Source organism: Colius striatus, chromosome 3 (genome assembly GCF_028858725.1).
Source record: "Colius striatus isolate bColStr4 chromosome 3, bColStr4.1.hap1, whole genome shotgun sequence".
Taxonomy (NCBI): Eukaryota; Metazoa; Chordata; class Aves; order Coliiformes; family Coliidae; genus Colius; species Colius striatus.
The window spans coordinates 15,811,068-15,837,434 of NC_084761.1; the positions used below are offsets into that span (position 1 = coordinate 15,811,068).

General features: G+C 48.1%; 1 protein-coding gene across 1 annotated transcript in view; it reads right to left on the reverse strand.

Moving 5' to 3' along the window:
• Positions 1 to 26,367, reverse strand: part of CACNA1H (calcium voltage-gated channel subunit alpha1 H) — an 84,106-nt gene continuing 57,739 nt past the window's right edge. The window contains exons 18-26 of the mRNA XM_061994391.1: positions 25,153 to 25,262; positions 23,946 to 24,079; positions 23,302 to 23,372; positions 15,598 to 15,676; positions 13,376 to 13,497; positions 12,223 to 12,561; positions 7,062 to 7,245; positions 3,814 to 3,992; positions 1 to 2,958 (exon numbers count right to left, since the gene is read on the reverse strand). Of these exons, the coding sequence (XP_061850375.1) occupies positions 1,798 to 2,958; positions 3,814 to 3,992; positions 7,062 to 7,245; positions 12,223 to 12,561; positions 13,376 to 13,497; positions 15,598 to 15,676; positions 23,302 to 23,372; positions 23,946 to 24,079; positions 25,153 to 25,262 (2,379 nt within the window). The 3' untranslated portion in view covers positions 1 to 1,797. The remainder of the gene's footprint in view (positions 2,959 to 3,813; positions 3,993 to 7,061; positions 7,246 to 12,222; positions 12,562 to 13,375; positions 13,498 to 15,597; positions 15,677 to 23,301; positions 23,373 to 23,945; positions 24,080 to 25,152; positions 25,263 to 26,367) is intronic.

Here is a 26,367-nt window from a genome sequence, read left to right on the forward strand (position 1 = left end):
AATAACAGAAGATATATGTGAATGCATAAATATGAGGCGGCATGGAACGAACCGAACAGAACCGATGGGTTTAACTGATTTCTCTCTTTTTCCCCTGCAGGTCTTTTCCTGGGTGCTCGGGCCGACGGCGCGTCCTCGCGACGGCCTCAGCGCCGCGCTTCTCCAACATCAGCTTTCCACGGGGAGAGGGCCTGGATGGAGGGGGAAGGAAAGGGGGCAGGGACCAGAGGCTACAAAAAGACAAAATCAACCCCAAAACTGCAAACAAACAAAAAAGCCCCAACCCGAAGCAGTGGTGTTGACAGGTGACCTGGATTCCTCTAGAGGCTTCTCGGCCGGAGCTGGCCAGGACGGGCCCTGGGAGGCCAACGCGGAGGGAAGACCGACGGAAAGAGTGCAAACGGACGGCTCCGGCCAGCCCGGGGCCTCGAGGGCCTCTGCCCCAACCAGGGCGAGAAGTCGTCAGCTTAAATGCTCACAGAGAACATCACCTCAGATGGCTCCATAACCTTTACACGCTGTGTCAATAACTTACTTCAAACTGCAGTAAACAAAATACATTTCTTAAATAATTTACTATTTATTTGTTTCGTTTCTTTTTTTAATCTCTCTGTAAATTTCACTTTTTCCCTTTGTTTTTCGTATTTTTTTTGTCTGTTTTTCCACACAAGAAACCGAGTTTGTGCACGTTAGTTCAGATTATTGCGACATTTAACCTGAATTTCAGTTCAAAAAGAGGAAACGGAATCCCAGCCACAACCGCAAGCAACAGGACAGTCGCACGGACGAGAAGAATGAATAACTTACTTATTATTGCACTGGCTACAGTTCAGTAGTGATTTGGTTTCTTTCTTTTGCTGTAGTTAGGACAACCTCTAAAGGACAAAAGGAAAACCGAGCGAGACGTCTATGAAGTGTCAGCTGCGAAAAGAAGCCGGTGGGATGATGGTGGTGGCGGAGGGAAGGGGAAGGAGGGAAACTAAAGCGAGGAGAGAAACGTTTGGAAAACAAACGGCCGTAGTAAGAGTAATTAGTTCCACGTAAAACCCGAGGCAACACCACCCAGCTGCGGAGTCACACGTAATGCAAAAAGGAGTGTCATTTCTCTATAAAAATATGTGCATTATGAAGAGAGAATTCTCGTGGGTATTTTCTCTTTTTTTTTTTTTTTGTCTTTTTTTTGTTCCTTGTTTTGTATCTCACAAATACGTTGTTTCTATGTATAGAACTGCTGATATACAGACAATGTACAGCCCCCAGCTCCTGGGCACTCCCGCCTCATGTGACGTCTCAAAAAGGTGCCTTGTTAAAAGTTGAGCATCTTTAAAAAACAGAAAACAAACCCAAACCAACAACAAAACCCGAGGAGAATCCCCTAAATCCCAACCGCCGCCTCCTCCAGCCCGAATCAATGTGATCGAGGCCGCGGGGTGGGGCGGGGGGAGCGATGCGGCCCCCTGCATCGGCTCCACCTTCCCTTTAGAAAAGAAGCCCCCGAACCGCTTTGCCAACCCGCTCCTCCCGACCCCAAACCCGCCACCGCTTCGTCCAGCCATTTGTTTGGTTTCTGTCTGATGATTTTTGTTTCCTTTCATCGCCTGTGTTTCGTTGTGTTGTGTTTGGGGGTTTCTTTGCAAACCTCCACAGCGCTTCAGAACAAGTGAAAGGAAAAAAACCCCGACCCCGAGCGAGCGAGCGGCCACCCACGGACCTGCGGCCGCTCAGTCCCTTCGGGTTGGAAACCCCACATTGGTGTCAAGCCCTTGAGACCACCCCCCGCTCCCCCCTCCCAGAAAGCTATACGGGGTCATCGATGTCTTCTTCTGTCGCAACAGTCACGGGGACCAAGTCCTGCTTCCGGAGGGGGCCCTTAGCTGTGCCCAGGAGCTCTTTGCTTCTCTCGGCGTTGCTCCGCTGAGTCTTTGAGTGATCCGGGCTTTTCAGTTCGGGGTCCGGCCGGGAGTCCACGGAGGCCGGCGTGGACTGACCACTGTCCAGGAGGAGATCCGAGAGGCTGCTCAGGGAGCTGCCCTCCAACTGCTCGAAGGAGAAGTTGGGGATGGTGAGGTGCTCCCCGTGGCACGGGGGCTGCCCCCGGCGCTCCGCTTTGGAGGCCGTCTCCCCGGGCTGGCTCTCGGCCAGCTCCAGGGGCTCTCTGTAGGCCGGGAACTCGCAGGACGGGGTCCTTCGCCGCAGCATGCTGTTCTCTGAGGCTTTGGTGCGCGAGGCCGCCCCGCTGTCGTCCTCCATGGGAGGATCTATAGAAATGCAGGGCGGGCTCATCTTCTTCTTCCTCCGGGCTCCGTGGATGTACTCGGACTCCATCTGGATTCGGGCGGGAGACCGCTGCTTCTCCTCGGCAGGGTCCTCAAAGCCGCAGTCCCCGTCGCTGACGGAGGGGCAGATCTCGATGGAGTGCCGCCTTTGGTCGTCTGCCCAGCTGGGCTTGTTGAGGAAGCCCTTCGTATCGATGCTGTAAAATTTCTTCAAGTCCTTCTCCTTGCTGCTGCCCCTGGAGAGGCTGCTCGTGCTGCAGTTCTTGAGGGGCGCAGGAGACGGGGCCGGGGAGACGAACGGTGAGGTCGAGCGGCTCCCGGTGTCCGAGTGCTCCCCTGCCCAGTCTTTGGCCGAGCTGTTGATGTGGCAAACCTCCTCATCAGCCAGGTCGGAGGACTCGAAGAGGCAGCCCTCGGGGTGGTGAGGGCTGCTGCCGGGGCTGGGTGGCTGGCTGCGGCCCCCATGCTGGCTGCAGCTGTGCTTCCGCACCAGCGCGGCGGGGTGCCGGTGCGGGGAGCCTGGCGGGGAGCCCGGCAGGGAGGCGGCTGCGGGACGGAGCTGGCTGGGGGGAAAGGTGCTCTGGGGCTGCTTTGCCGGTGCTAGCGTGTCTCCAGGCTCTGCTGGGAGGCTGTCCTTGCGGCCTGCCGCCTGCCCGTCCACTGAGTCCCTTCGAATGGCCTCCTGGAAGACGAGGAGAGAGAGATGGGGCAAGAGCCTGTGGTTCTGCCGGGCCAGCAGCACTTTGGTGGTCACACAATCATTTTGGTGGAAAAGACCTTTTTAAGATCATTGAGTCCAACCCCTCCCCTCACGCTGCCAAGCCCAGCACTAACCCATGTCCCTCAGCAGCTCAGCTACACGGCTTTGCAGTAGCTCCAGGGATGGGGACTCCACCACTTTCCTGGGCAGCCTGTTCCAGTGCTTAACAACCCTTCTGGTGAAATCTAAACCTCCCCTGGTGCAACCTGAGGCCATTTCCTCTTGTCCTAATGATATCCTGATGAAACGTGGCACATGGTGGAATGGTTGGTGTATCTAACACACCCTGCATCACCCCATCCTTGTCTCATTGTGCCACCCCCATCAGACCCTCCCTATTGCAGTTTTTCCTGCAGACAGACCCAGAGCCTTCATATCTGGGGCTTGTATCTGCTCAGTCTTCTGCAAGGTCTTGGTCTGGCTCTTGCACCAAATCCTGAGTCAGTGCAACCTGTCTAAAGTGACACAGTGTGGGAGTTGACTGCAGGCTGCTCACAGCACTGGTGGAACTCAACTGGGCACCATGTCTCTACACTTTAGCTCCTCTTTAATAGAATATACACCCATAAAGATGAAAGTAGGTAAAAAGGGCCTTCTCCTGTGGGTCACTTGCTGAGACTGGAGTATATTGAAATTCATGGCACCGGAGACATTCTTCTCAAAAGGAGAATTCTACTCTCAGCTCTAAGAAACGAAACCCAGGAGGGGACTGGAAAAGAAGGGAAGGGCCCAGGTGACTACGAAGGAGTTTACCTCTGTAGGCTCTTGGCCTCTCACCTGTCTGCACAGCAGCTTGTTGAGTGTAGGAGACCGGGGTGTGACGTGGGGGGGAAGGATCTTCCAGCGGTGACGGCCGTCGTGGCTGGGGGAGTGGACTGCCAGCTGCAGGGACTCTGTTGGGACTCGCAGAGAGGAACAGGTTCCCACGGGCTGGGAGCGGATGGAGGTGATGGACCCTGGGAAACAGAGAGAGAGCAGTGGCCACTGCTGCTGGTGCAGGGGCTGGGAAGGTCTGTGGCAGAACTGGTGCCTATGGACCCTGGGAGGGGAGTAAACACAGGAGGGGAAAGGAAAAGCCTGTCTAGTTGGGCTGAATTCCCAAGACTCCACATAAGCCTTGGGCAGCACCGGGATTGAAACCAAGTGTCTCCTGTCCTGTCTCCTGCTTTGAATACAATGCCATATCTCATCAGGGGTGGCAGGGAGGTTCCAGACGAAGTCTCTGCATTGCATGTGACTCTGCCAGCTCTGGGATACTGCCTGTTACAAACTTTATGCTCAAAGCCTCTCTTTTCTGTTTCAGGTAGGAGGGACTTGCCCTTGCAGCTGCTGTGACACTCAGAGTGGATGGTGGCCACCAGGACCACGTGGCAGCAGATGAGGGGCAGGAGGTGGGGTTGCATTTGATGAACAAAAAGCCTGGATTAGCATTGCTGCTCTCCTGGCAGCGTAGCTGTGGGTGGATTTGTGCAAGGATGTCGCCTGTTTGGAGAACAGGGACTGGGAGATTCTGGTGGCTGTGCTGGCTCCTGGGAGTCAGGAGGCCTGAGCTGGCTCTGCAGTGCTGCCAGGGATAATGGGCTGCAGCCTTAGGCTGCTCTGCCACGTGGAGGGAAGGGCAGCACTGTTCCGTCAGAGACTCCAGAGCTCGACTCAGAGAATTCAGCCTCCTGGGCCAGCAGGCCCCCAGCCAGCGGCTCCTCTGGGCAGTGGCACGTACAGGGCAGTTTCTCACTGCAGCCCAAACCCTATGCCCAGCTGCCTGCCCATGAGGCAGACTTTGCCTGAACGTGGGTTGCTCATCAGTATGGAGACCACTTCAAGTGCTTTGACAGTCCCTGTGCCCACATATCAGGAAAGAATCACTCTCTTCCTGAAGGCCCCCAGTCGCCTGGCTGAGTCTGAGGGCACTCCCTCCTCCCCAGCCCCTTTGTGGTGCTGCTTTACTGCAGTTCTATGTTGTTTGAAAGATCTTTTTCCTTTTTTTTTTTTCTTCTGGCTGTGGGATTTATGGTCCTCATTAGCTTGAAACCCAACGTCTGTTCCTACATCACCGCTCCATGTTAAAAACACAGCTATCCATCACTTCAAGAGATCTCGCCCAGAGGTCAGGGAACTTGAACCTATGACAAAAGCCATCCAGACAGATTGCAGTTGCATTTCAGAAAGAGATTTGTTGTTGAGAAGAAAGAAAAGTTAGTGTTTAATCATTTTTCTTCTGGAGCTTTTCTCCACCACACCATAGACAGAGCAGAGCAGCGAGTGTCCCACCCCCTACCCTACTTCTCCCTAGCTCTTTTTCATTCTCCCCTACAGCCAGAGCTTCAGATCCTGTCGGTACCATTCATGTGTAAATCCAGGCTTTACAAAATGGTTTTTTATGATGCAGAAAAGCTTTGGTCATAAAATCTGTCACAAACATGGTCCTAAAATCAAAACCCTATGCTCTCGTCCTTGGTTGGAATTTCCTTCTGCTGGAACCTTTCCATCTAGAAAACCAAACCTCTCTCTGAGGTGCATACTCAGGAACACTCAATATCTCTGGATTTGCATTTTTTTTTTTTTGTTCACATTTTTCTAGTAAAACAGGAAACTGCACCTAAGTCCAAAATAACACAAGATCTGGTCATCTCACTATATTTCCACTGTGTAGTCTCTGAAGCACTGGGAGAAGACCAGACATCCCTAATGAACCTTGAGGAGTCTGTGAAAGCACAGCCACTGATATGAGTCCCTTTGTGCCTGGATTTACTTGGATGTAACTTCTGGGACTGTGACTTGAATCAGAGTTTGGTGAGCTGAGAAGCAGCACAGCTCTGGGTGATGCTGGTTGGATGCATCTACCAGACCAGGTAAAAAGTGAGCCCTTATCATATCCACCACTGAAGTAGATATGGCTCTTGGAGAGGAATTTGGGAAACGTGAGGAAATTCTTGGTCCGTTCTACCCAGCCCTGCCAACATCACAGCAGTTTTATACTGGTATAAATCCTGATTTACACTCACTGTGGAGGTGAAAACCGTCCCCAGTTGTCCATCCATGAAATTCAACCTCTGTTTTCTTTGCTTAGCAAAGAACTTGCAGGTGAAATAATAATAAACACTGAGCAGAGAACGTGAACTGGTATCCAGAGAGTTTGAACAAACAGTTACTTCACCCAAGGAAATCAGAGCAGATCTTTGCCAGCCCCACCGGTTTATAAACCCACTACTCATCTGTCCAAGCAGCTCTTGCATTTCAAACAACGTTGCATCAAAGGAAACCAGGCTGCTAAGTTCATGGGAGCCACTCAGGAAGCACATGTGCTTTCAGGGAGGCAGATATTCTCTTTCTTATTGATTTCCCCTTCAAACCAACTCGCACAATGACAGAGAGAAAAAGGCATTTTAGGGGAAATGTTTTTGGATGCAGCTGGGTAAATGTACACTCAAAGGCTCTGTGTGGCTCGTGGGAGTCTCTCTGCAAGAGCCATTGTAAGGCCAAGCCAGGAGGGCACTGGAGAGTGGTTCTTGATCTTTATGCTCCCAAACTCCTGCATCTCTGAACTCCATGTGTCATGGTAAAAGGATACTGCTCTCAGGCTGAGGACTGCCTGAAACAATAGCTGTAAAGGAGCTCTCTCAGGAAGTAGCACCGACTCTGGCTTTCATTCGTGTCGATTTTATTGATTTGCAGCCATGATGTCAGGGCCCATCACTTCACAAGGAACGTGCAGCTTGGGCCTTTTTCCTCAGCTAACAGCCTGTTCTCTATGCCTCTGATGTTGCTGGGAAGCCCCACGTCTCCCCAGACAAACTCAAGCCACCAGCTTTTTGTTTCAGCATCTTTCCTGAGGAAACGCAGAGATATGATGAGAACACAAAGCTGTGCAGTGTGTGGGCAACCACAGTCGTGTTGGTGGCATCAAAGTGAAGCAAAACAGCCCGAGCTCAGCCCAGGTTGGTTACTCCCCATCTAACCACCACGCTACCAGCTACCCCATGGGTTTGGCTAGGAGGAATAAGGGAAAACTCCAGGAACTGTACCTCTTTGGGATTTGCAGGGATACGTTTCCATCTCCACCTCGTGCAGGGGGAAAGGGGCTTTGGCTGGCATCACGGGCCGGAACATGTAGCTGTCGTTGGGCAAGGAGTGCATCCGGGACACAGAGATCTTGCGGACTGTCAGCAGGTTCTGCGAGTCCTGTGGCCCCAGAGAGGCTGCGCAGGCCTGAGGAGCAAAGAGGCAGGAGACAGGGTCACTTGGCAGCTTGGCGGTGAGATTACAGCTGTCTCCCCTTGTCTGCCTTTTGTTTTAAAACCCTGTGCAGTTATTCTTCTCGGCATCTTACAGAGAGCCTGCGGCCCTGTGACTGCCACGGCACACCGCAGCTCTGCCGTGCCAGCTGAGGGAGGAGCTCCAGTTGTGGCTTGAGTAAAATCAGGAACCAATGACCTGCCACCAAGCCAACCCTTGGAGGCTGCAGAGAAAGAGTAAGCTCCAGGGAAATGGGGGCCACCCTCTAAACACAAGAGAAGTGTGCTCTGATTTTCCCAGGGATGCTTTCAGCCCAGCCAGGGTGGTGATGCCCTTCTCCCTAAAGCTACTCTGAGGCAGATGGGCAAAACTGGCCGCTCCATGGCCACGCTGACTGAGGGTACCAGATGTTTCTGGAAATTCAAACATTATCTCCCCAAAACACACTTACAGACATTTAAACAGTACACATTAACACCACTGCAAACCCTGCGGCCTCTCTCCTACAACATGGAGTATTTTGGGCAGCACTGACCCCAGAACAAGACAACCAACATGGCAGGAGGCAGAGGGGAGGAGAAGACACCGTGGCAGCACGGCGTGGAGCTTGTTTGAGGGTGGAAAAGGGATTTCTCTCAGTGTGTTCTTGCCATGAAACAGGTCTGGTTGGAAATGCCCAGACAGAGCACATCGCAAATCTTAAACTTGGCCCCTTGCTGCTTCTCTGAGCCCCTCGTCACTTCAGGCACCTTGGAGTAAATTTATCCTGGGGTCTCAGGAAGCTTCAGGTACTCCAGTGATGCCTCTGTGGTGCTGATCAAGCAGCCATGAGAGGTGATGCTACGACTTGGCCAAGTGTTGGGGGAGTAGGAGCTCTTGGAACACAACCTGCAACCTGGCTCCCAGCCCTGAGGTTTTGGTCCTAGACATAGTCCCCTCACATTATCTAAAGTACAACTAATGGCTCTGGATTTCCTTTAATGTCAGCCTTCCAGTGACTGATTGAAAACATTTTTCCAGCTGCATGTCTTAAATTAAATGTATTTTGCTTTGCTCTGCTGGGCTGTTTTCCTTCTCTGCTAGCAAAATCTGGGCCTGAGATCCTTCGCTGGATAGTTTGGAGGTTGCTGAGGATCTGGTTAAATCTGGGTTTTTTCCATACATTTCTGGCTTACAAGTTCATTTCCTCAGATCCCTAAAGAGACACATCCTGAGACAAATTATTTGATGTTTTTACCCTGTTGAGCTTGGCAAAGGGATTGGCAGCAGTTATTTAGCAGCAGCTGGCATCCAGTGGTGACTGCTGACTTGCCCAGCAGCCCTCTGGGCACAACCCAGGCCTCTGGTCTGACATGAATGCATCAGCAGCATGGCTGAGCCAGTTGGCCTTTGGCCATTATGGCTAATAAGCTATATCAGCATTGCAACACCTGAGCTGAAGGCAGGTGGGTGATTGTTAACACCCCAGTGCCACAAAGAACAGAAGGTCTTGCTCCACTTTCTCAGTAGTCTAACAGAAAGATCACAGTATTTGCCTCTTAAATCTCAGTTTGTCTTTACAGGATCTTGTATTTGTCTTTTCTGGTTGGGACAAATGAACAGAAATCAACTCAATTTTTAAGCTTTCAGCTACTGAGACCAAATTAATTCAGGGAGGTGGGCACATCTCAAATGGCTTCAAAGCCACTGTAATAAATACCTGAAATATGAAACATGGACAGGAGGCTTGTTGGCTCACACCTGGTGAGCTGCATTCATAGCTAGGAAGTCCTGCGGCACAGCACCGTGGGCACTGCTGTCCTCCTCCTTAATGGGAAACACCTGATGTGCTTGGGAGCCTCATCCCATGCCCTAGACATCAACGTGGCTCCTTCAAAGCCCAGAAGAGCCCAACCTGGACCAATGCTGCTGAGGCTGCGTATGGTGAGCTGTGCCTGCAGGCACCTTGGGGGCTTGGGAGTATCTCAGGCATCCGAGATGTGTCAGGTGGGAGCCTACTCACTGTGGGACCCCTCTCAGGCCAAGTAGGAAGGCATTAAATCGACTGTAGGGGCTCATGGTGATGCAGCTCAGAGGCTCGGTTAAGCATCTTTGATCAGTGAGTACAGCTCCTTCCTCTTGTGTCTGGGAATCAATGGTCTGTTCAAGCTCTGATCTTGCTCTGGTGCAAAGGGAGCTCAAGAAGAAATAATCCTGCAAATGTCTCCACAGGACATGACCCCTTCTGGGTGATTAAATGGTCTGAAGGTACTTTGTAAGCAAAGGTGGCTGGCAGGATACTCTGGAAGAAGGAACTCTGTAACTTCTCAGAGGCCTGGAGCCAAGAGCCTGCAAACAAACGATGGGCAAAATTCCCAGGGGAAGGGCTCCTCCTGATCCCTCTCAGAAGGTTTGTGTCTCCAGCACTGTGAGGGAGCTTAGCCATCTCCTGCAACCTCAGTGGTGGGTAAGGCAGAGGCAGTCCAAGGGCAGGAGGAACCTCCCTGCTGCAAAGGCCAGCTCTGGGGGCATCCAGGGCCATGCTGTTGGTCCCTGTAGAGGTAACAAGCTCTCAGCTCTGCCAGCAGGAACCCAGGACCCCTTGCAGTTGCATTTACAAAGTCCCAAACTTTGCCTGGCTCTGAAAAGTGCCTTCCCTGTGAGCCTCTGCAGCCTCCTGCCAGGGAGTTGCAGAGAATGATCATGTCTATGCTCTGCTTCCTCTTCTCCAGACTAAACACCCCCAGTTCCCTCAGCTGTTCCCCATCAGACTTGTGCTCCAGACCTTTCCCTGACTTCACTGCCTGTCTCTGGACATGCTCCAGCACCTCAGTGTTCTTCTTGTAGTGAGGGGCTCAACACTGAACACAATATTCAAAGTGCAGCCTCATGTGACATTACACACCAAACATGAGACTTGTTCTTGGCTATAAAGGGTGTGTCGTTTGTGCCCCAGACAAGGCAGCAGGCAGAGTGGGCCGGGATGTGTTTCTTGTCCAGCTCCTGCACATGTAAAGAAGGCAGGACAAGGACAGAGGATGGAACCGACTGTTGTGGCTGTGAAGCGACAGGTTCAGGACAACTGAGACACCCCCAACAGCTGCACAGCACCAAAGCACAACGCCACAATGCAGACGCAACGGCACGAAGTCATTCACCTCAGCCACGGGGCCTGGGCATTTGTGGGAAGGTGTCAGGACATGGTGGGAGACAGAGCAGAAGGACGGCAGTTCCGTGATGGGAGTCTCTGCCCCCTCCAGCGTGTCTGAGTCTGGGATGGCTAAATACACACTCTCACAGCTCAGCGTCTCCTTCAAATTGGGGAGATAAAAAGCATCAGTAGTGGGGCAAGGCTGGGCCTCAACACTCCAACACCTTTGCCCCGTGGCATTTCCCAGTTGCCTCGTTCATTCAGAGTGGGAAGGAAGAGAAAAGCAAATGTAGGCTGGAAAAACTAATAAATGGCAAGAAAATACAGAGCAACACTTTCCAGGGTGCCCATACTCTCACCAGTGCCAGGAGTGGAGTGAGCCCTATGTGTTTAACCTTTTCAGTGCAGCTCACAGGGAGAGTGGGTGTCTGAGATGCGAGTGAGAGCCTGGCCACAACTCAGCCCCACTGCAGCACTGCTGCCTTGCTGCTGTGCAGGGCAGGGGGACTCCTGGCCTGCACATCGTCTCCTGAATTCCAGCAATCTCATCCACGAGGGGAAATCTGTGGCCAGCTTTCTGCTCACACTGTTATCCCTCTGGGGAGCATCACCTCTCACAGTGGGTTTTCCAGGGCTAAGAGGAAGCTCTGTGTGGTTCCTGATGTGCCTGAGAGGTATTGGGAAATGAGGAAAACCCAAAGAGAATGAACTCAGTTTGCAATCATAGCCTATGTGAAAGGATGTGCCCTTTCTTCCCCCAGTGAGAAGAGCAACCTGGGTGTTTATCGTGCATTTTCCTTCAGAAATGTCTGCTAGGAATGATATTCAAATGGCAAATTCCCCATCGCTGTGTAACTACATTGCTTTTTACTTGACTTAATAGAGTCTGATAGATCTTACAAAAATCTAATTTAAAGTAATTTAATCTCAAATCCCCCATTGATTTTGCAGTAGATTTATTTGTGACTGCAGTGACAAAGCAATTTTGCATTCGCTCTTAATCATCTGCTGCTGACATGGGATGAGACAATTATCTCATGCCCTTCCTTCCCCTCCTGACTTCTTATTGCCCTGTTTTTCTAGAAGACTAATAGAAATCAGAGAGCAGGCAGTGTCTGGAAAATCAGCCCAGGAAGCTGCAGCTTCTTGCTGAGGGGCTCTGACAATTCCCAGGGTACAAGTCAGCCATACCCTAGACAGGGCATGTGCCAGTGGGAAGCTGCATGCTTACACCAGTGCCAGACACACTTTCCTGAGCTGCACATCACAGTTTGCTCTGGAAATCCCAAAGTGGGCTTAAAAAGAATCTGAGTGGTATATCTGTGTCTGTGTGAAGGGAATTTATGTCACCTCTTTCCTTTATGTGTCAGTGCCACGTTCCCAGGGCTTCATGAGATTGCTCCCTGGTGCTGCTGCCCATGCTGAGATGACATGGACCGATGAGTTGGCTGGGAGAGCAGGACAGAGACCTGTGCCCATGATGGCTCTGAACTGAAAATTCACCACTTTTTAATGAACTGTAAATGGCAAGAGAAGGACTTTCAACCCTCCCCTAGAGCAATGGTCAGGACAGCATTAGCTCTGGAGAACAAGTTTCAAGCAGCCTTCCACCTCAGGGAGCCCTCCTGAGATAACTCGTGGTGTAGGGGAGGTGTTGATGTCTCTGCCATAGAGGACCTGGCAAAGCTGCCTTCCCTGTCTCCTGCCCCTTTGGCTCCGTGCCACTCGGGGTCTGACTGCCTGAGGATCAGTGCTTAGTGAGAACTGAACCCTCCCCATCCTTAGCAAGAGAACAGCAGATGCTTTATGTGAACTGTTACCAGGGTTTGGTGCTTCACCTGCACCGCTGACTCTGACTTCACAGCCTCCTGACTTCTGTAGGGTGCCCTGCTCTCCGGGGCCACTGCTCCTCCCCTGCTCCCACCGGTGGCCAAGGTGGTTGTTCCTCTGGACATCTCCAACTCGATCTCAGCATCCATCTCAGCATCCTCCTTGGCCTCCTTGTTGCTCTCCTCTAAGTGCTTCATCAGCACTGCCACCACCACGTTAACCAGGACGAACTGTGCGATGAGGACGAAGGTGACAAAGTAGACAGGAGAGATAACAGGCAGGTAACTGAGGCAGTGCTTGTCTTCCCGAGTGCATTCCCGTAGAGTGTCCTGCAACAGAGAGGGAGAGATGAGGGCTTAGTAAAGGCTGGGGCTCTGCTTGGGCTCCAAATATAGAAACATCAAAGAGAACCTGCTGAGGACTCAAAAGCATATAATAATACATCCCAGACACAACGGCTTGCAGGTGCAACTGAAACAGACAGAAGAAAATATGGACACCATGAATTACATCATGTACAAAGAGGAGAGTTGTGTTATGTCAGCCACCTGAAAGGAGGTGGTAGTTAGGTGGGGGTTAGTTGCCTCTCCCAAGTAATGAGTGACAGGACAAGAGGAATCTGCTTCAAGTTGCCCCAGGGGAGGCTTAGATTAGAGATTGGGAAGAACTTCTTCAATAGAAGGGTTGTTAAAGAATGGCACAGGCTACCCAGGGAGTTTTTGGAATCCCCATCCCTGGAGATGTTGCAAAGCCATGTAGCTGAGGTGCTGAGGGACATGGGCTAGTGGTGGGCTTGGCAGTGTGAGTGGAGGGGTTGGACTCAATGAGCTTAAAGGTCTTTTCCAACCAAAGAAATTCTATGAGTCTATGTGCCCAGGCACATGGTTACTCCTCATTCACAACGACTGGTATAATTTTCCTGAAGAATTATATATATGCTAAAAAGAATGAAGTTTCAGATTGGGTGAGGCTTAGGACAAGTTGTCACTTGAAAATACACTTGGCTTTTCAATGGGAAAGTTTAATTTTGGTGTTTTAAAAGGAAACCTCTTTTGTTTTCACACCAGAGGTGCCTAAATTTATTTGAAATCTGTACCTATGTATCCACAGAGAGAAGAAAGTACCGAGGCAGGCTGCACATACCTTCATGATACCATTCCAGTTGTCCCCTGTGGACACCCTGAAGAGGGTGAGGAAGGCCATGCCGAAGTTGGTGAAAGTCGCATGCCGGCTCAGACCTTCACAAGGATTTTCTTCACTGCAGTCTGCAGGAGAGAGAAGCAGAAGCATATCAGTGAAACCACAATTGTCAGTGCTTCTTCACAGCAGCCCCCAAAACCTGGCAGCGAGACCCCAGAGATACATCGTGCTGATACACAGCATTCGGGAGAACTGCTAAGTGGTGGCCTGCAACTATTGAAGGGCAGCTGCAGAGATCTCATAGCCAAACTCTTCTCAGTGGAGGCAGACGACATCATGGACAACTACACACTGTGGCTTAGGAGGTCCAGGCTGGACATTTGGAAAGCTGTTTTCATCTGGAGGGCCCAACAGCTCTGGGATGGGTCATCAGAGAGACAAGGGAGCTCTGTCGTTGGAAGTTTTGAAGATTTGGTTGGACGAAGCCATAGCTACTCTGAGCTACTGCTGGGGCCTCAAGCAGGAGGCTGGGGGAGCCTCCAGGGTCCTCTCCCACCAATATTTCTGTGATTCTCTTGACTTTAGCCCAACAGGCAGAGACAACACAAAGGGATCTAAAAGGAGGTGAAACAAGCATCCTTGCTGGGCTGCCTCCACAAATACTGCTCTACGTTACCCTTTGTCTGTTATCCTCTTGATTATTTTTCACAGGGTACATCTACCATGAGGGATATTTCACTGAGATAAAGTGGAGTAATTTGACATTTTCCTCCTGAGAATTAATATACTAATGAATGTAAATGGAACATATAAAATATCCTTCTTTCCATAAAACACAGGCTTGTTAAATATTCATTAGGACAGGCAGCAATGTCTTTTGCTAGGGCATTCCACTATTAGGTATTTATTTCAGAGGCAAATAGAAGAAAAACCAGAAAAAGGGGAAAAAAATCACCCCACAAATGACCAGTCTCAGGGGAGCGAGTGCTGATGGTTCTTGTGGCTGACATGGACTAGCAGTGATCAGGAAAACAAAGTGAAGGTATTTCCCAGTTTACCAGGGTAGGAAGTGGTGAGCTGACTGCCTGCAGCTTGCCCAAGACACATGAGAGCTTTCCCAGCCTCTGGCCACACGCTGTGGTTGCCTGGGGACTGGCACTGGCAAAGTGTTCTCATGGAAACACAAAAGGATTCGGAGCAGCAGGAAATGCCTCTGTGAATAAGACCCTTTTCATCTTTGTGGCTGAAGAAATACATACCTCTATGTCTACATATCTAATACAAACCTCACAGTATTTCATTTGGGGTGAGTGCACAACTAATTTTTTTCCCCAGAATTTGTTGGAGGCTGAAAAACAATTTGTCTTTGGTTGAAAGAAATATTCTGCTTTCAGGCATTTGTAATCTGAGCAGAGGGTTGGACTCATAAAGGGGATTGATGACAGCCATAAAATCTCACATGGAGGAAGGGGTCTTCTGATGCTCTTGAAGCCCCAGTTGGGATGCAAACATCGAGAAGGCAGACATATCTCCTTCGAGCAGCATGTTGAAAGGCAGCAGCTGCCTTGACCTGGCTAATCCAGGCAGGGTAGGGCTGTACTGTTTTCTCTCTGGCTCTACCTGATTTTCTTTTTAGTGGTGGACACACCCATGGTCAGATAAGCAGTGTCCTCAGGTTGGAAGAATAAATGATGCTGGACAGTCAGGAACCAGTGCATGCTTCCTGATTTATGCTGAAAGTGTGAGGTGATGCTGAGAAGAACAACGGACAGGCAAGACTTGGGCAACTGGAAGAGCAATGTCAGCCAAGTGCAGAAAACTAATGGAGTGTGGTGGAAGCTCTGAGGAGGGACATGTTTATAGTGGCACCTCTCCAGCACAAATCTGACTACCATCCAGCTTTGCAGACTCATGTTCCATCTTAAATAGCAAACTTTCGTCTTTGTGAACATATCCATGCTGAACAATTATATTTAAACAGTAAATAGTTCCTATACAGCCAAGGATGGTGTTGGACAAATCTCTAAATGTGTGTATGCGCATGTTAGACAGGTTCTGTGTTACATCCTCATGTGTCATCTGTGACCCCAGAGATCAAGAGAAAGCTTTAATCTTCAGACCATGAGCTGTGAATCTAAGGAAGGCCCAGGAATGAGAAAGGAAACAGCTAGACACCAAATAAACACCAACCGGATGAAACAAATTGTGACAGGCACATTACTCACCTAGCTTGCCAAACAATTCCACTCCCAGGGCAGCATAGATAAAAAACAGGAGCATAAAAAGTAGGCCAAGGTTCCCTACCTACACAAGGAGAAAGCAGAACAAGGGTCAGGCAAGTTGAGGTCAAGAATTAAAACTGCTCCATCACATTTTATACACAAGCAAATGAGGGCCTGGTGGCCAGAGCCTATTCATCATCTCCCCTGGCTTCCAACACCCTGGTCCCCTTTCATGATTCTGCTTTAGCAGACCTCCAGATGTCTGCTGTGTGGGGGAAAGAGCAGATGCTCTCATAGGCAAAGCAGCCTCTGTGGTGGTGCCTCTCCATTAGCCTTCCCCTCTCCTGGGAGGTTGCCTTTATCTGTAATTTGGCTAACCCTTTGCCGCAGCCTCGGCGGCACTTGGCACTGCACTTGGTACTGGAAGTGACCTGGTGCTCTGGTTTGAGTTTTCAGGGCCTTTCCCTTCTGTTTGCCATGTTTGAGACTCTGAGCACAAAGGCTGAGGGTTTCAAGACAGTGACATGAACAAGCCACATCCCCAGCCACAAGAGGAATTGCCTGGTTTTCAAAGGTTTTGCTGGCCTGGAGGACTTTCAGGAAAGGAACATATGCTCCAGTCAGATGTGAAGCTCTCCTAGCCTCATCACTTTGCAGATACCGCTCTACAACTACGTGAATTTTCACTTTCAGTGTTTCAAAAGGAAAGCCTTATTCCATACACCAACACCTAAATGCAGGCACCTTGCAGTTCAAACACTGCATGCCCTGCTGCTATTAGGTATTAAGATACAATGCAAATTGCCCGAGAGGATGATAATAGACGTGCTATGATGCTGAAGGGAACACAAAGGTTCTTAAAAACAAAGGCATTACAGTTATCTGCTCTGGAGACAATCACTACGTGGGGTTGAAGCCTTTAAAACATCTCAAAGTGCATATTTTTTTTGTGGTTCATAGAATCATAGAGTCATTCTGGTTAGAAAAGACCTTTAAGATCATTGAGTCCAGCCACTCAGCTCACCCTGCCAAGCCCACCACTAAACCACAGCCCTCAGCACCTCAGCTACACGATTTTTAAATAGCTCCAGTGATCGGGACTCCGCCACCTCCCTGGGCAGACTGTTCAGGCAGAACAGTCAGAACACGAAGGCCAGAGTAACCTGAACAGCCACCACCTGCATTTTCCATATGCACTGGTCACGTTTATCCTTCCTGTCACTTTTAAATGCCTCATGTCTACCAGTTTGTCACAGAGACAGGGCAACCCAGTTCTCCAGTTGGACATGGTGTCACAAGCATCATTTTAAGTAAGAATGAACTAGGTGATGATTCAGGTGGTCAGTCTGAGGGATTCACTGTTTCCAAGGTACCTTCTAGTGAACTTTTCAGTTTGAAAGCTTTCTTCTCTGAGGCAGCACAGCCTCACAGTGTTGCTGGGTATTTTGACCATGCTGCTTAATTGCATTAGGAAGGTTACCAGTATGATATGTGCTATCCTAAAATTAACAGAGCTATCACTCATGAAGTAGTGGTTTGGGTTTTTTTAATTTGCATTAAAGAAATAATAGTCAAATCACCCAGTGGAGACTGTAATTGCTCTAAAGCCTAAACTGGCTACTACACATAGAGCTTTGCAATTCCACTAACATTATTACCTCACTCCAGGGAATAATAGAGATAATACAGTGATGTGGATGGCTGGTCTTGATTATTTCATCTGAATATACTGTCTTCTGCAATAGTGTTTCCTAACTCCTGTCTGCTAGACCACTGATGGTTTATAAGACATTAGAAGGCAGTCTACAAAATGACTGCAAATTAGAAAGCACAAGAAAACAGGCACACGAGCAAATGCACACACACACACACTCTGCCAAGGAGATAAATGAGCCAATAATTAAAGAGGAGGAAAATAAAAGGGTTAAACAAGTTTTCTAGGCTGAGTGTATATTAAAGCCTGATGTTGTAACACAGCAGAAGAGGCTCTTGGATCTTTATCAACTAACAAACCAGCCTCCAAACTTCTGGCATGGATGAATCCCAAAGAATTTAGACTAACATGAAAGTTACCACCAGATAAAGGCAGGTTGTGTGTGTGTCTGTGACCTCGAGTGAGTCACTCTCCTGTAACTCAAAGTGTCCATTTGTGAGACCCTTGTGGTTGGGTAATTAATGATTCTAAAGCACTTCGAGATCTACTGAGATCACACAAGAAAAAGATCATGCATGAATTATGTTGCTGGGAGGACTAGGAGGGAGCAGGAGCACATCCAGACACTTTTCTCCAGCAGACAAAGGCTGGGATGCCTGTCTGTGCCGGACTCCAGAGACAGAGATCCAGCTCTGCTCAGAAATCTCAACTTTGGCAGCTGGTCACCCAAGCAGGCTCTGAGAAGTGGTTCTGCTCTAGCAGCATTGAACAGGTCAGCCCATGCTCTGTTCATCCATCAGACTCCCTCTGATTTGGGCTGGTGCCTTTGGCTGGGCAGAGAAAGCTACAGATAACCCCTCTTTCTGGCAGCCAGGGGCTATCCATCATTTGCTGTGGCTCCAGCTTTGAGGGGAGGCTGCGGCCTGTAGGGAGTGAAGCAGAGATGAGAAACATCTTGGAGATGTTGGTGCTCTAAAGCACCTCACAGAAGCCACAAGAGACGATGGAGGCACTGGTGAGTATCTGTGATTCCTCCTGGACTTTCACTTTTTGGCATCCTGGCTGCCATATGCTGCTGGCAAAAGAAGTATCTGTGTGTCTGGGACACAGAGGGACAGAGGGACGCTGTGGGGAGAGGGGCAGAGTCCTCCATTCTACCCAGTGGAGCAAGGAGGGCCTGTATGAGGAGCTACCACCCTTCATCACAGTGCATCCCAGCTGGATCTGTGAGCTACCCCTGAAAAAGTCTTGGAATAGCCCTGCTCAGCAGCAAGGAAAGCAACTCTCCACACACCGAGGAGGCTGCCTCTGCTTTGCTCTTGAAGACATCATTGCTATCAGCTTTTTGCCTCCTTCTAAGTGAGACTGCAGTAGCTGTCTCACATTGCTGTACGTCCCATCACAGTTCAGCCTCTGACCTCTGCTCCTAAGTAAAAACCCCTGTCTGCAGGCACACAGAGCAAGTAGGTTGTGTTAGCCTGATACACAAGTGTCTTTTCATCATACACAACAGGCCACCAGCCACCTGCGCACTACTGCTTCTCTGCTGCACTGCCAGTTGTGGGATCCTACCCAGCTCTCTAGATCTTGCTCGCCTCTGCTCTTCCTGCTCTCAGAGAGGCAGTGATGAAATAGATGTCTCCTGCTGTCCCACTCCTGCAAAGCCTGTCTGAAGCAACCTACAGTTCCTGTTGTGCCTCTTCCTGCTCTCACATCAATTATTTCTGCATCATTGGCCCACACCTTGGCATTTCAGTTGTCCATGCAGGCGATACACACAGCTCCCTGGGATGCCTGTCAAGAGCAATTTCTTATAAAACTAAGCCCCTGACAATCCTTTCCAAGGACATGAGTTCACCTCATCTTCCTTCCAGCACTCTCCAGGCAAAACAATAATCCTAAAAGGCTAATTTACACACTAGACCTAAGAGAAAATGACCACGACCACTTGTCTCCTTGGAAAACAGAGGCCACCTGTGTGGATTCCAGGACTATTGGAAAGGGCCAGCCAGCCAAACTTGGAGGCTAAATTCACCTCACTGGTGCAACCACAAGGCCACTGGCTGAACTGGCCAAGCTCCTCTTTCTGTGAATGCACTCAATCCCACAGAGCAGAGTGCTAACAGCCAGCAGAACAGTGGTTTCTTTACCTGATGGTATCTGCTTCACTAGCAAAATCTCTCGGGTATTTCTGTGTTTCTTCCCAGTGTGCAGCATTGCACACACATACAGATCTCTCAAAATCTGTCTCATCTGCAATGCTAGCTGGTAAGACATTTCTATTGCTCTCTGAGCCTCACAATCACTGTGGGTTTTCAGCATCTGGTAAAAGCAGATTATTGTTTCTGTCCCACAACTGCTGTTAGACAATGCCAGAAAACCTCCTCAAGAGCTAAAGTTGAGATAAGCACGGGAATTACAGCACCAAGAAGAACTGAACTCCTGTACAGGAGTAAATAACAGGCTCTGTCCTTCAGCACACTGACAGAATGAGGAGTTAGACACTTTTTCTTGGCACAGAGTCTGTCTGGGGGGAGTTTGAAGGTTTGAAGACAAAGGGGAGGAATACTGTACAGTCCTACATTTAATTGATAGGTCATCCACAGACCAAGTGAGAAAAAAGAAAGAACCCAGGAAAGTCCCACGTTGTACTGTTGTTGGCCCTGCAGAGCCAGGATGGCAGTTGGACTGGATTCCACTTTGTCCTCCCCACCAGGAAGAACACTGACAGCTTAGCACTGACTGCAGGTTTTCTTACTGGAAGTGCTGTGAAGACTGAGCTGGGCTGCTCTGTACAGTGGGTTCACTTATACAATGAGCATTTTAACCCAACCAAATGCTAAGCTACAAATCTGAGAGGGAAGTGCAGGCTGTGTTCCAGAAGGGTGAATTGTACTTTGCAAAGTAGGGATGTGAAAAGGACTAAAAGATAACCATCATATAGGAGTCTCACAGAGCACACATTGCCTCCAAAACCAATGCAGTCTCCAGATGTATAAGTGAGGGAACTTTCAACTGAAGCATAAAAGTGGTATAATTCATTATATATATATGCCTTAATGGGGCCAGAGCCCATAAAGAAGAGGAAAACACTTAAAATATGTCTTGAAAACCTGCCTCATACTGAGAGATGAAAGGAGTTCAGTGTTCTCCTGTTTCCCAGACTGCAAGAGATTACTTTCTCTTATTGCTCCAAAAATGAGAATTCTAGAAGAAAAAAAGCAAAACTACATCCAAGTTAAAAAAGAAACTTGGCTAACTCAGACAAAAAAAAACAGATTTTTTTTTTAGGAGAGGGACTAAACATCTACTGGGAGAATGTGTTTCATCAACAGGGGATGGTCGAGTCCCTAACACTTGAAAAGAAGAGCGAGTGGCTTTTAAAAGCCATGCTGCAGCTCAATGCAGAGCTGTGTTCAGCAGCACTGAACTGGCTCCAGCAGGACTGGCAATGTTTAAGTGATGAAGTCAGTGCTGGTCACGCGAGCCCAGCTCTTTTTAGATGCTCAGCTTGAGGCGGTGGATCTATTTCAAGTTTACACCAGCTGATTTTAGCACTTCATACTTTAAAGTCCATGACAGATTTTGTTTGCTCTGCCAAAGGGTGTACCGTGAGGGTACCCCTTCAGAGCTGAGGCTTGCAGTGCCTTTCCAGGAGACCACATCCCCACTACTAGTCCAAACTATGTCTGGAATGTGATGATTGATTCACACTATCCAAAGCATTTGCTGGGACTAAGAGGGTATGGAGGTGGAGGACAAAGCAGGTGCCATTTTGAGATCTTTCCCTGACCACTGTTTCTCCCTCTCTTGCCTCTTCTCATTTGTTCTCCTCTATTCTATCTGATTTTTTTCAGAGACATGGTAGAGGAGAAGGTCTCTCTACTGGTAGACATGAGATTACCAGATGAAGAGGATGCAAGAGGATAGGAAGTCTTCCTACATTGAAAACAGCAGCTCAAGGTCAGTCTGAAGGTCCAGAGGAGGAGACTAAGCCTGTACCATGACAACTTTAATCTTGGATCAAAATGCTAACAATCTCCCAAGCCTTGGGATAATTGGTTCTTCAAGTGGTACTCAAGCTATACCTGCTGCTGAACAAAAACAAATAGGAAGCTGAAGAAAGTCACCCAGAAGAGAAAGAAAAAAACAATGTACTGCAATGACAATACCTTGTCATGGTAAGCCCATAAATGAACATTCTGTATACACCAGGCAAAGAATTTCCCCCAAAACCTTAAAGAATAAACATGAAAGTATTTTTTCTTGTCACTTAGCTGATACATTCAATGAGGATTTTCCATCTGTGGTTTTAATCAGCTAATTTAATTGGAGTGGGAACTTTTCCCCTGCCTTTGAAATGAAAGCTGTAGCTTTATAAAGAGTGACATCAGAGAGCTCGTCCCAAACTTTTCTATTCATTTTCTGAATTTCACTGGAGGACAAAATGACATTTGTCTGCACAAGGTCTGCTTGGAATATCCCCCAGGATTTCCCTTTAAAAGACACTTTGGTTTCAATGTAAACTGCAAAAACACTCCAAGGAAACAAAAAGCCTGGCCTACAGTTAACCTATTGTTTGAGGGGAGAGAGAAAACAAGGAGAGAAAATATGCTCTGTATCACAATGCTTTTGAAAGAGAAAAAAAATAGACACAAATCAAATGCTTTCTTGAAATGCCAAAACAGAGGTCAAGTTGGTAAATTCCATGCTTTAGCCTCAGCCAAAATCTTTCACTGAAAAGGAAATCTGAATACCAAAGAGCAAATGTCTCAAATTAGAAACATCTTTATGGCAGCGATGAAAAGTAAATGGGTCTTTCCAAGAAAAAGAAATTCCCCTCGTTTCCCAGTTAATTTTGAAAAGATTGTGGGCTTTTTTGCACTTAGCAACTAACTCATAGGCATGTATTTAGGTAATTACATGGACAAGAAGGCCAATAGCATCCTGGAAACCATCAAGAAGAGTGTGTCCAGTAGATAAAAGGAGGTTCTCCTCCCCATCTACTCTGCCCTGGTGAGGCCTGATCTGGAGTCATGTGTCCACTTCTGGGCTCCCCAGCTCAAGAGGGACAGGGAACTTTTAGAGAGTCCAGTGCAGGGCCACCAAGATGATGAGGGGACTGGAGCATCTTCCGTATGAGGAATGGCTGTGGGATGTGAGATTGTTCAGCTTGGAGAGAATTGAGGGGAGACCTCATTAATACTTACAAGTATTTAAAAGGTGTATGTCAAGAAGACGGGACAACACTTTTTTCTGTAGCATCCAGTGGTAGGACTAGGGATAATGGACAAAAGCTGGAACACAAAAAGTTCCACTTCAACTTAAGGAGAAACTTCTTTACTGTAAGGGTGAGGGAGCCCTGGTACAGGCTGCCCAGGGAGGGTGTGGAGTCTCCTTCTCTGGAAGTTTTCAAAACCCACCTGGATATGTTCCTGTATGACCTGATGGTGATCCTGCTTGAGCAGGGCAGTTGGACTGGATGATCTTTGGAAGTCCCTTTCAACCCTTACCATTCTGGGATTTTGTGATTCTATGTGATTCCTCTTGCAGATCACGAGAACATTGTGTTTTGAGACCTCACTTCAAGCTTTTAACACTTAGAAATATCTCCTCGTATGCCTTTTAAAGTCTGCAGCTTCTCTGTAAATAAGTGTCAATAAACATGGTTGCTCTTGTTTCACAAAGAGGGCTGCTGAGCTGGAAGCTGTCTACTTCCAATGCTTTCACCAACAGCTTTCTCTGTCTATCCTTTTACTTCCTGAACTTGCCAATGAAATCTCTGTTTTATAAGAGCTCTGCCTACAGCAGTTGGCTCTCTGTTAACACTTCCTCCACCATTCTGGTTCTCCCATTTAACCTGCATTACGTCAACAGGATGTGCCATGCAAAACTCTGCTAACAAGGCACTAGTGGCTGTGGGGAAAGCTGATATCCTTCCCAGGTGGCTTCTAGTGTCCAACAAACATGGTGGCACAGAGCTGTCCCCTGGCCCAAAAGACATAATCCTCTAAGGGGAACAAACTGGGTCTGGATGAAGTCTGGGGGCTTACCTGGGGAAGTGCTTGTACCACTGTGTCCAGAAGAGCTCGCATCCCAGTGGCCATTTTAAGCAGTTTCAGCACTACAATGAGAATCAAATCCTGGTCAGCAGAGCTAGGAAATATTTCGAGCAAAACCCATAAAGGAAACCGAGTTTCAGATCTTGTAGGGAGGGTTTACATTTCTCTTGTATCTGTTCTTACAGATGGCAAGCTCGTTGCATCCTGGCAGAGCCCACAGAACGTCTGAGCATCCTGACTGCTTCCCACATCAGTTAATCTTAAGGACACCAGTAAAACAGACCAAAAACCAGAAAAACACCAGTGTGTCCTAGCAGGAAAGTAGAAGAGTGAGGGGGAGACACTTCATCAGTGAAGAGCATCAAGTATCATCTCAAGCCCTGCTCCCCCCTTCTCCATATCTCCCTGCTCTCGTCTGGTATCAGTATAAAAGATCTTTGATCCCAGGTTTGAATTAGAGAGCAATCAAAGGTGCCACTGGAAGCACCCAAGAAACTCCACCTAGGTTGTCTCTGAACTGACATTTTCCAGCCTAACTGTTCTTGAGCCAGACTGATCAGCAGTATTAGAAGGGCAAATGGTCATTTCCTGAGGTGTTAGGAGGGATGGCTGCAGACCCACGGAGCAGACTGTACCTCTTGCTATTCTCAGCACCCGCATGATGCGTATTATTGTGGGATTGATGGGCAGTGCAGCATTCATCTCAATTTCCTCCAGTGTGATTCCCACAATTGATAAGAGAACTATGGCCAAATCCAGCTGATTCCACCTAACAAAGAGAGGAAGGACAAAAAAAAAGATCATACATGGACAGACTCAAGAACAGAGAATTATGTGCTAATGATGAGCACAAGTAAATCCCTCTCTCATATCTGGGCTCATGATCTTCTATGTGGTACAAAATCAACTCACTGCAGCTGGCACAGACAGGTCCTGAGCCACAAGTTGCTGTAGGCAGTGCCTTTCTACTACCTAGTTGGAGCCACTCTCAGGGACAATATAGTGGGCCAGAGGGACCTTTCATGTGATGCAATGCAGCCGCTCCCATGTTATGTCACCTGTCTCTTGAGTTACTCCACTTGAGTATCTTCTCTGCCTTATAGCCTAACACTTGTAGAGGCACTTACACACCAGCATGAGAAAGACAGAAAGATGTGAAGAAACTGTCTTTCCCATGCAATTTCCCTTGTAAGTAATATTGCTCATAGCAGCTCCCAATCACTCAGTCAGGATAAATAAAACAACAGGCTGATCTTGTGGAAAAGTGTCCAATCTTATCCAGCAAGTTGCCAGACCACAATGTGCTTTCATACACATTTGCTTCTGGCTGAATGAGAGGCAGAATAAGAGCCATAGGTCTCTAGCTGGGATCTGAAGGCAGTGGGACTGAACACAATTACCTCTATCTTTGACAAAGGCTTTACAAAGACAGCACTCTACCAAAGGACTGGTTTGGACTGCAAAGGAGACTTGTTCTGAGGAACTCTATGACCTCAGGTCATCAAAACTAGTCTTTTGAGAACTGGATTAATGCCAACACGTTATTTCTGACCTATAAGCTGAGTTGGTCAGATCTGGCAAGGAAGCTGGTACTGGGAGAAAGGTTATATCTAGAATTTTGCAATATTTCCAGAATCTCTTTTGCAATGAAGTTCCAGAAGTTCTTAGAATTTTTAGTTCCTATGGTATAAAATTTACACTCATGGAGAGACAGCCCTTTGCTCTTCCTCGAACGCAGCATGTAGTACAATCATAGTAATGCTACATTTACCCAGCATCTGGCTTTGAAACTAGGTCAATACAGCTCTATCCCAAATGCACAAGAGTTTAAAATACTCTCACCTGTCCTTAAAGAACCTCCGAAAACCAAACGCCACCAACTTCAGAAGTGCCTCGAACACAAAAACTATGGTGAACACATAGTTGCAGTACTTCAGGGCTTCATCCAGGGACTGAAAAGAGAGACACCAATTAGACCAGCCCAAGCTATCCTTTCCTAGACCCCTTGTAGAGGGACTGGCAGGCACAAGGGTGGCATAGGAATAGAGATTAAGAAGTAAACTCCTAATAGCTTGCAGAGTTCAGTTGCAAAACTGCAGCAATTCACACAGTGAAACTCAAATAAAGGATTAGACACCGATGCAGACAAAAAACTCACGAGCACTAATACTAACTTCAGTGCACAAATTGGTCAGAGTCTGGGACAGAGAGAAAATTTTACGCCTTCCCCTAATAATGCTTACTACTTCTGAACTGCCCAGCCTTGGGTAGAATAAAAGACTTGATGGATCGTTTCTTCATTCCAGCATGGCAATTCTTAGGACAATGGCTTTGCTTAAAACACTCAGAAAAATAAACAGTGTTGGAGATGGATTAAATCTTGCCTTCTTGAAAAATGTCACATCTCTAGAGCTGGGCAAAGTATGTCCATATTTGGTGCAATGCTCATGCTGTCTATAGAGCTGCTCTCGGAAGTCAGGCGTCCGCTGTGTTTATACTTTAAGATGATGAGTGCTTATAACAATTTCATTGGAACTGTAGGCCAACAATAGCAAAAAGAATCTTGGTGCGACCTTAGACAGTTGCAGAGTGAAAGATCTCTTTGGTTGCGTTGGGGAGAGGAGGGAGGGAAGGGAAATTTAGTTAAATCTAGTATAGGTGTCCTATAAAAAAACTACAACAATGAACATCAAAAGAGACAGAACTGGAAATAAAATGCAAGAGGAGTCTGCAAAGTAACATTTGCTTTGCTGATAGAGGAAGCCTCAGGCCACAGGAAAGCTCTCCTCGTCACGTTTGTGTGATGACTGTGTTTTGCTGATCCCAGATACACAGGATGACCATGTACTGATATCTTGAGAAGAAGAGTGAGAAGTTTTTCGGCTATTAGCATTCCTCAAGGCACTACTACTCTTATTTTTATTCCAGTGCCTAAAATAAAATAGCAGCTTAAAAGAATGGGGGACAATTTACTGTTTCATCTGAAGCCCACAGCCTGAGCCTGAATTCTTGATTCATTTGTGATGCTTTGCCTTCAGATTTACACCACTGTGTTTT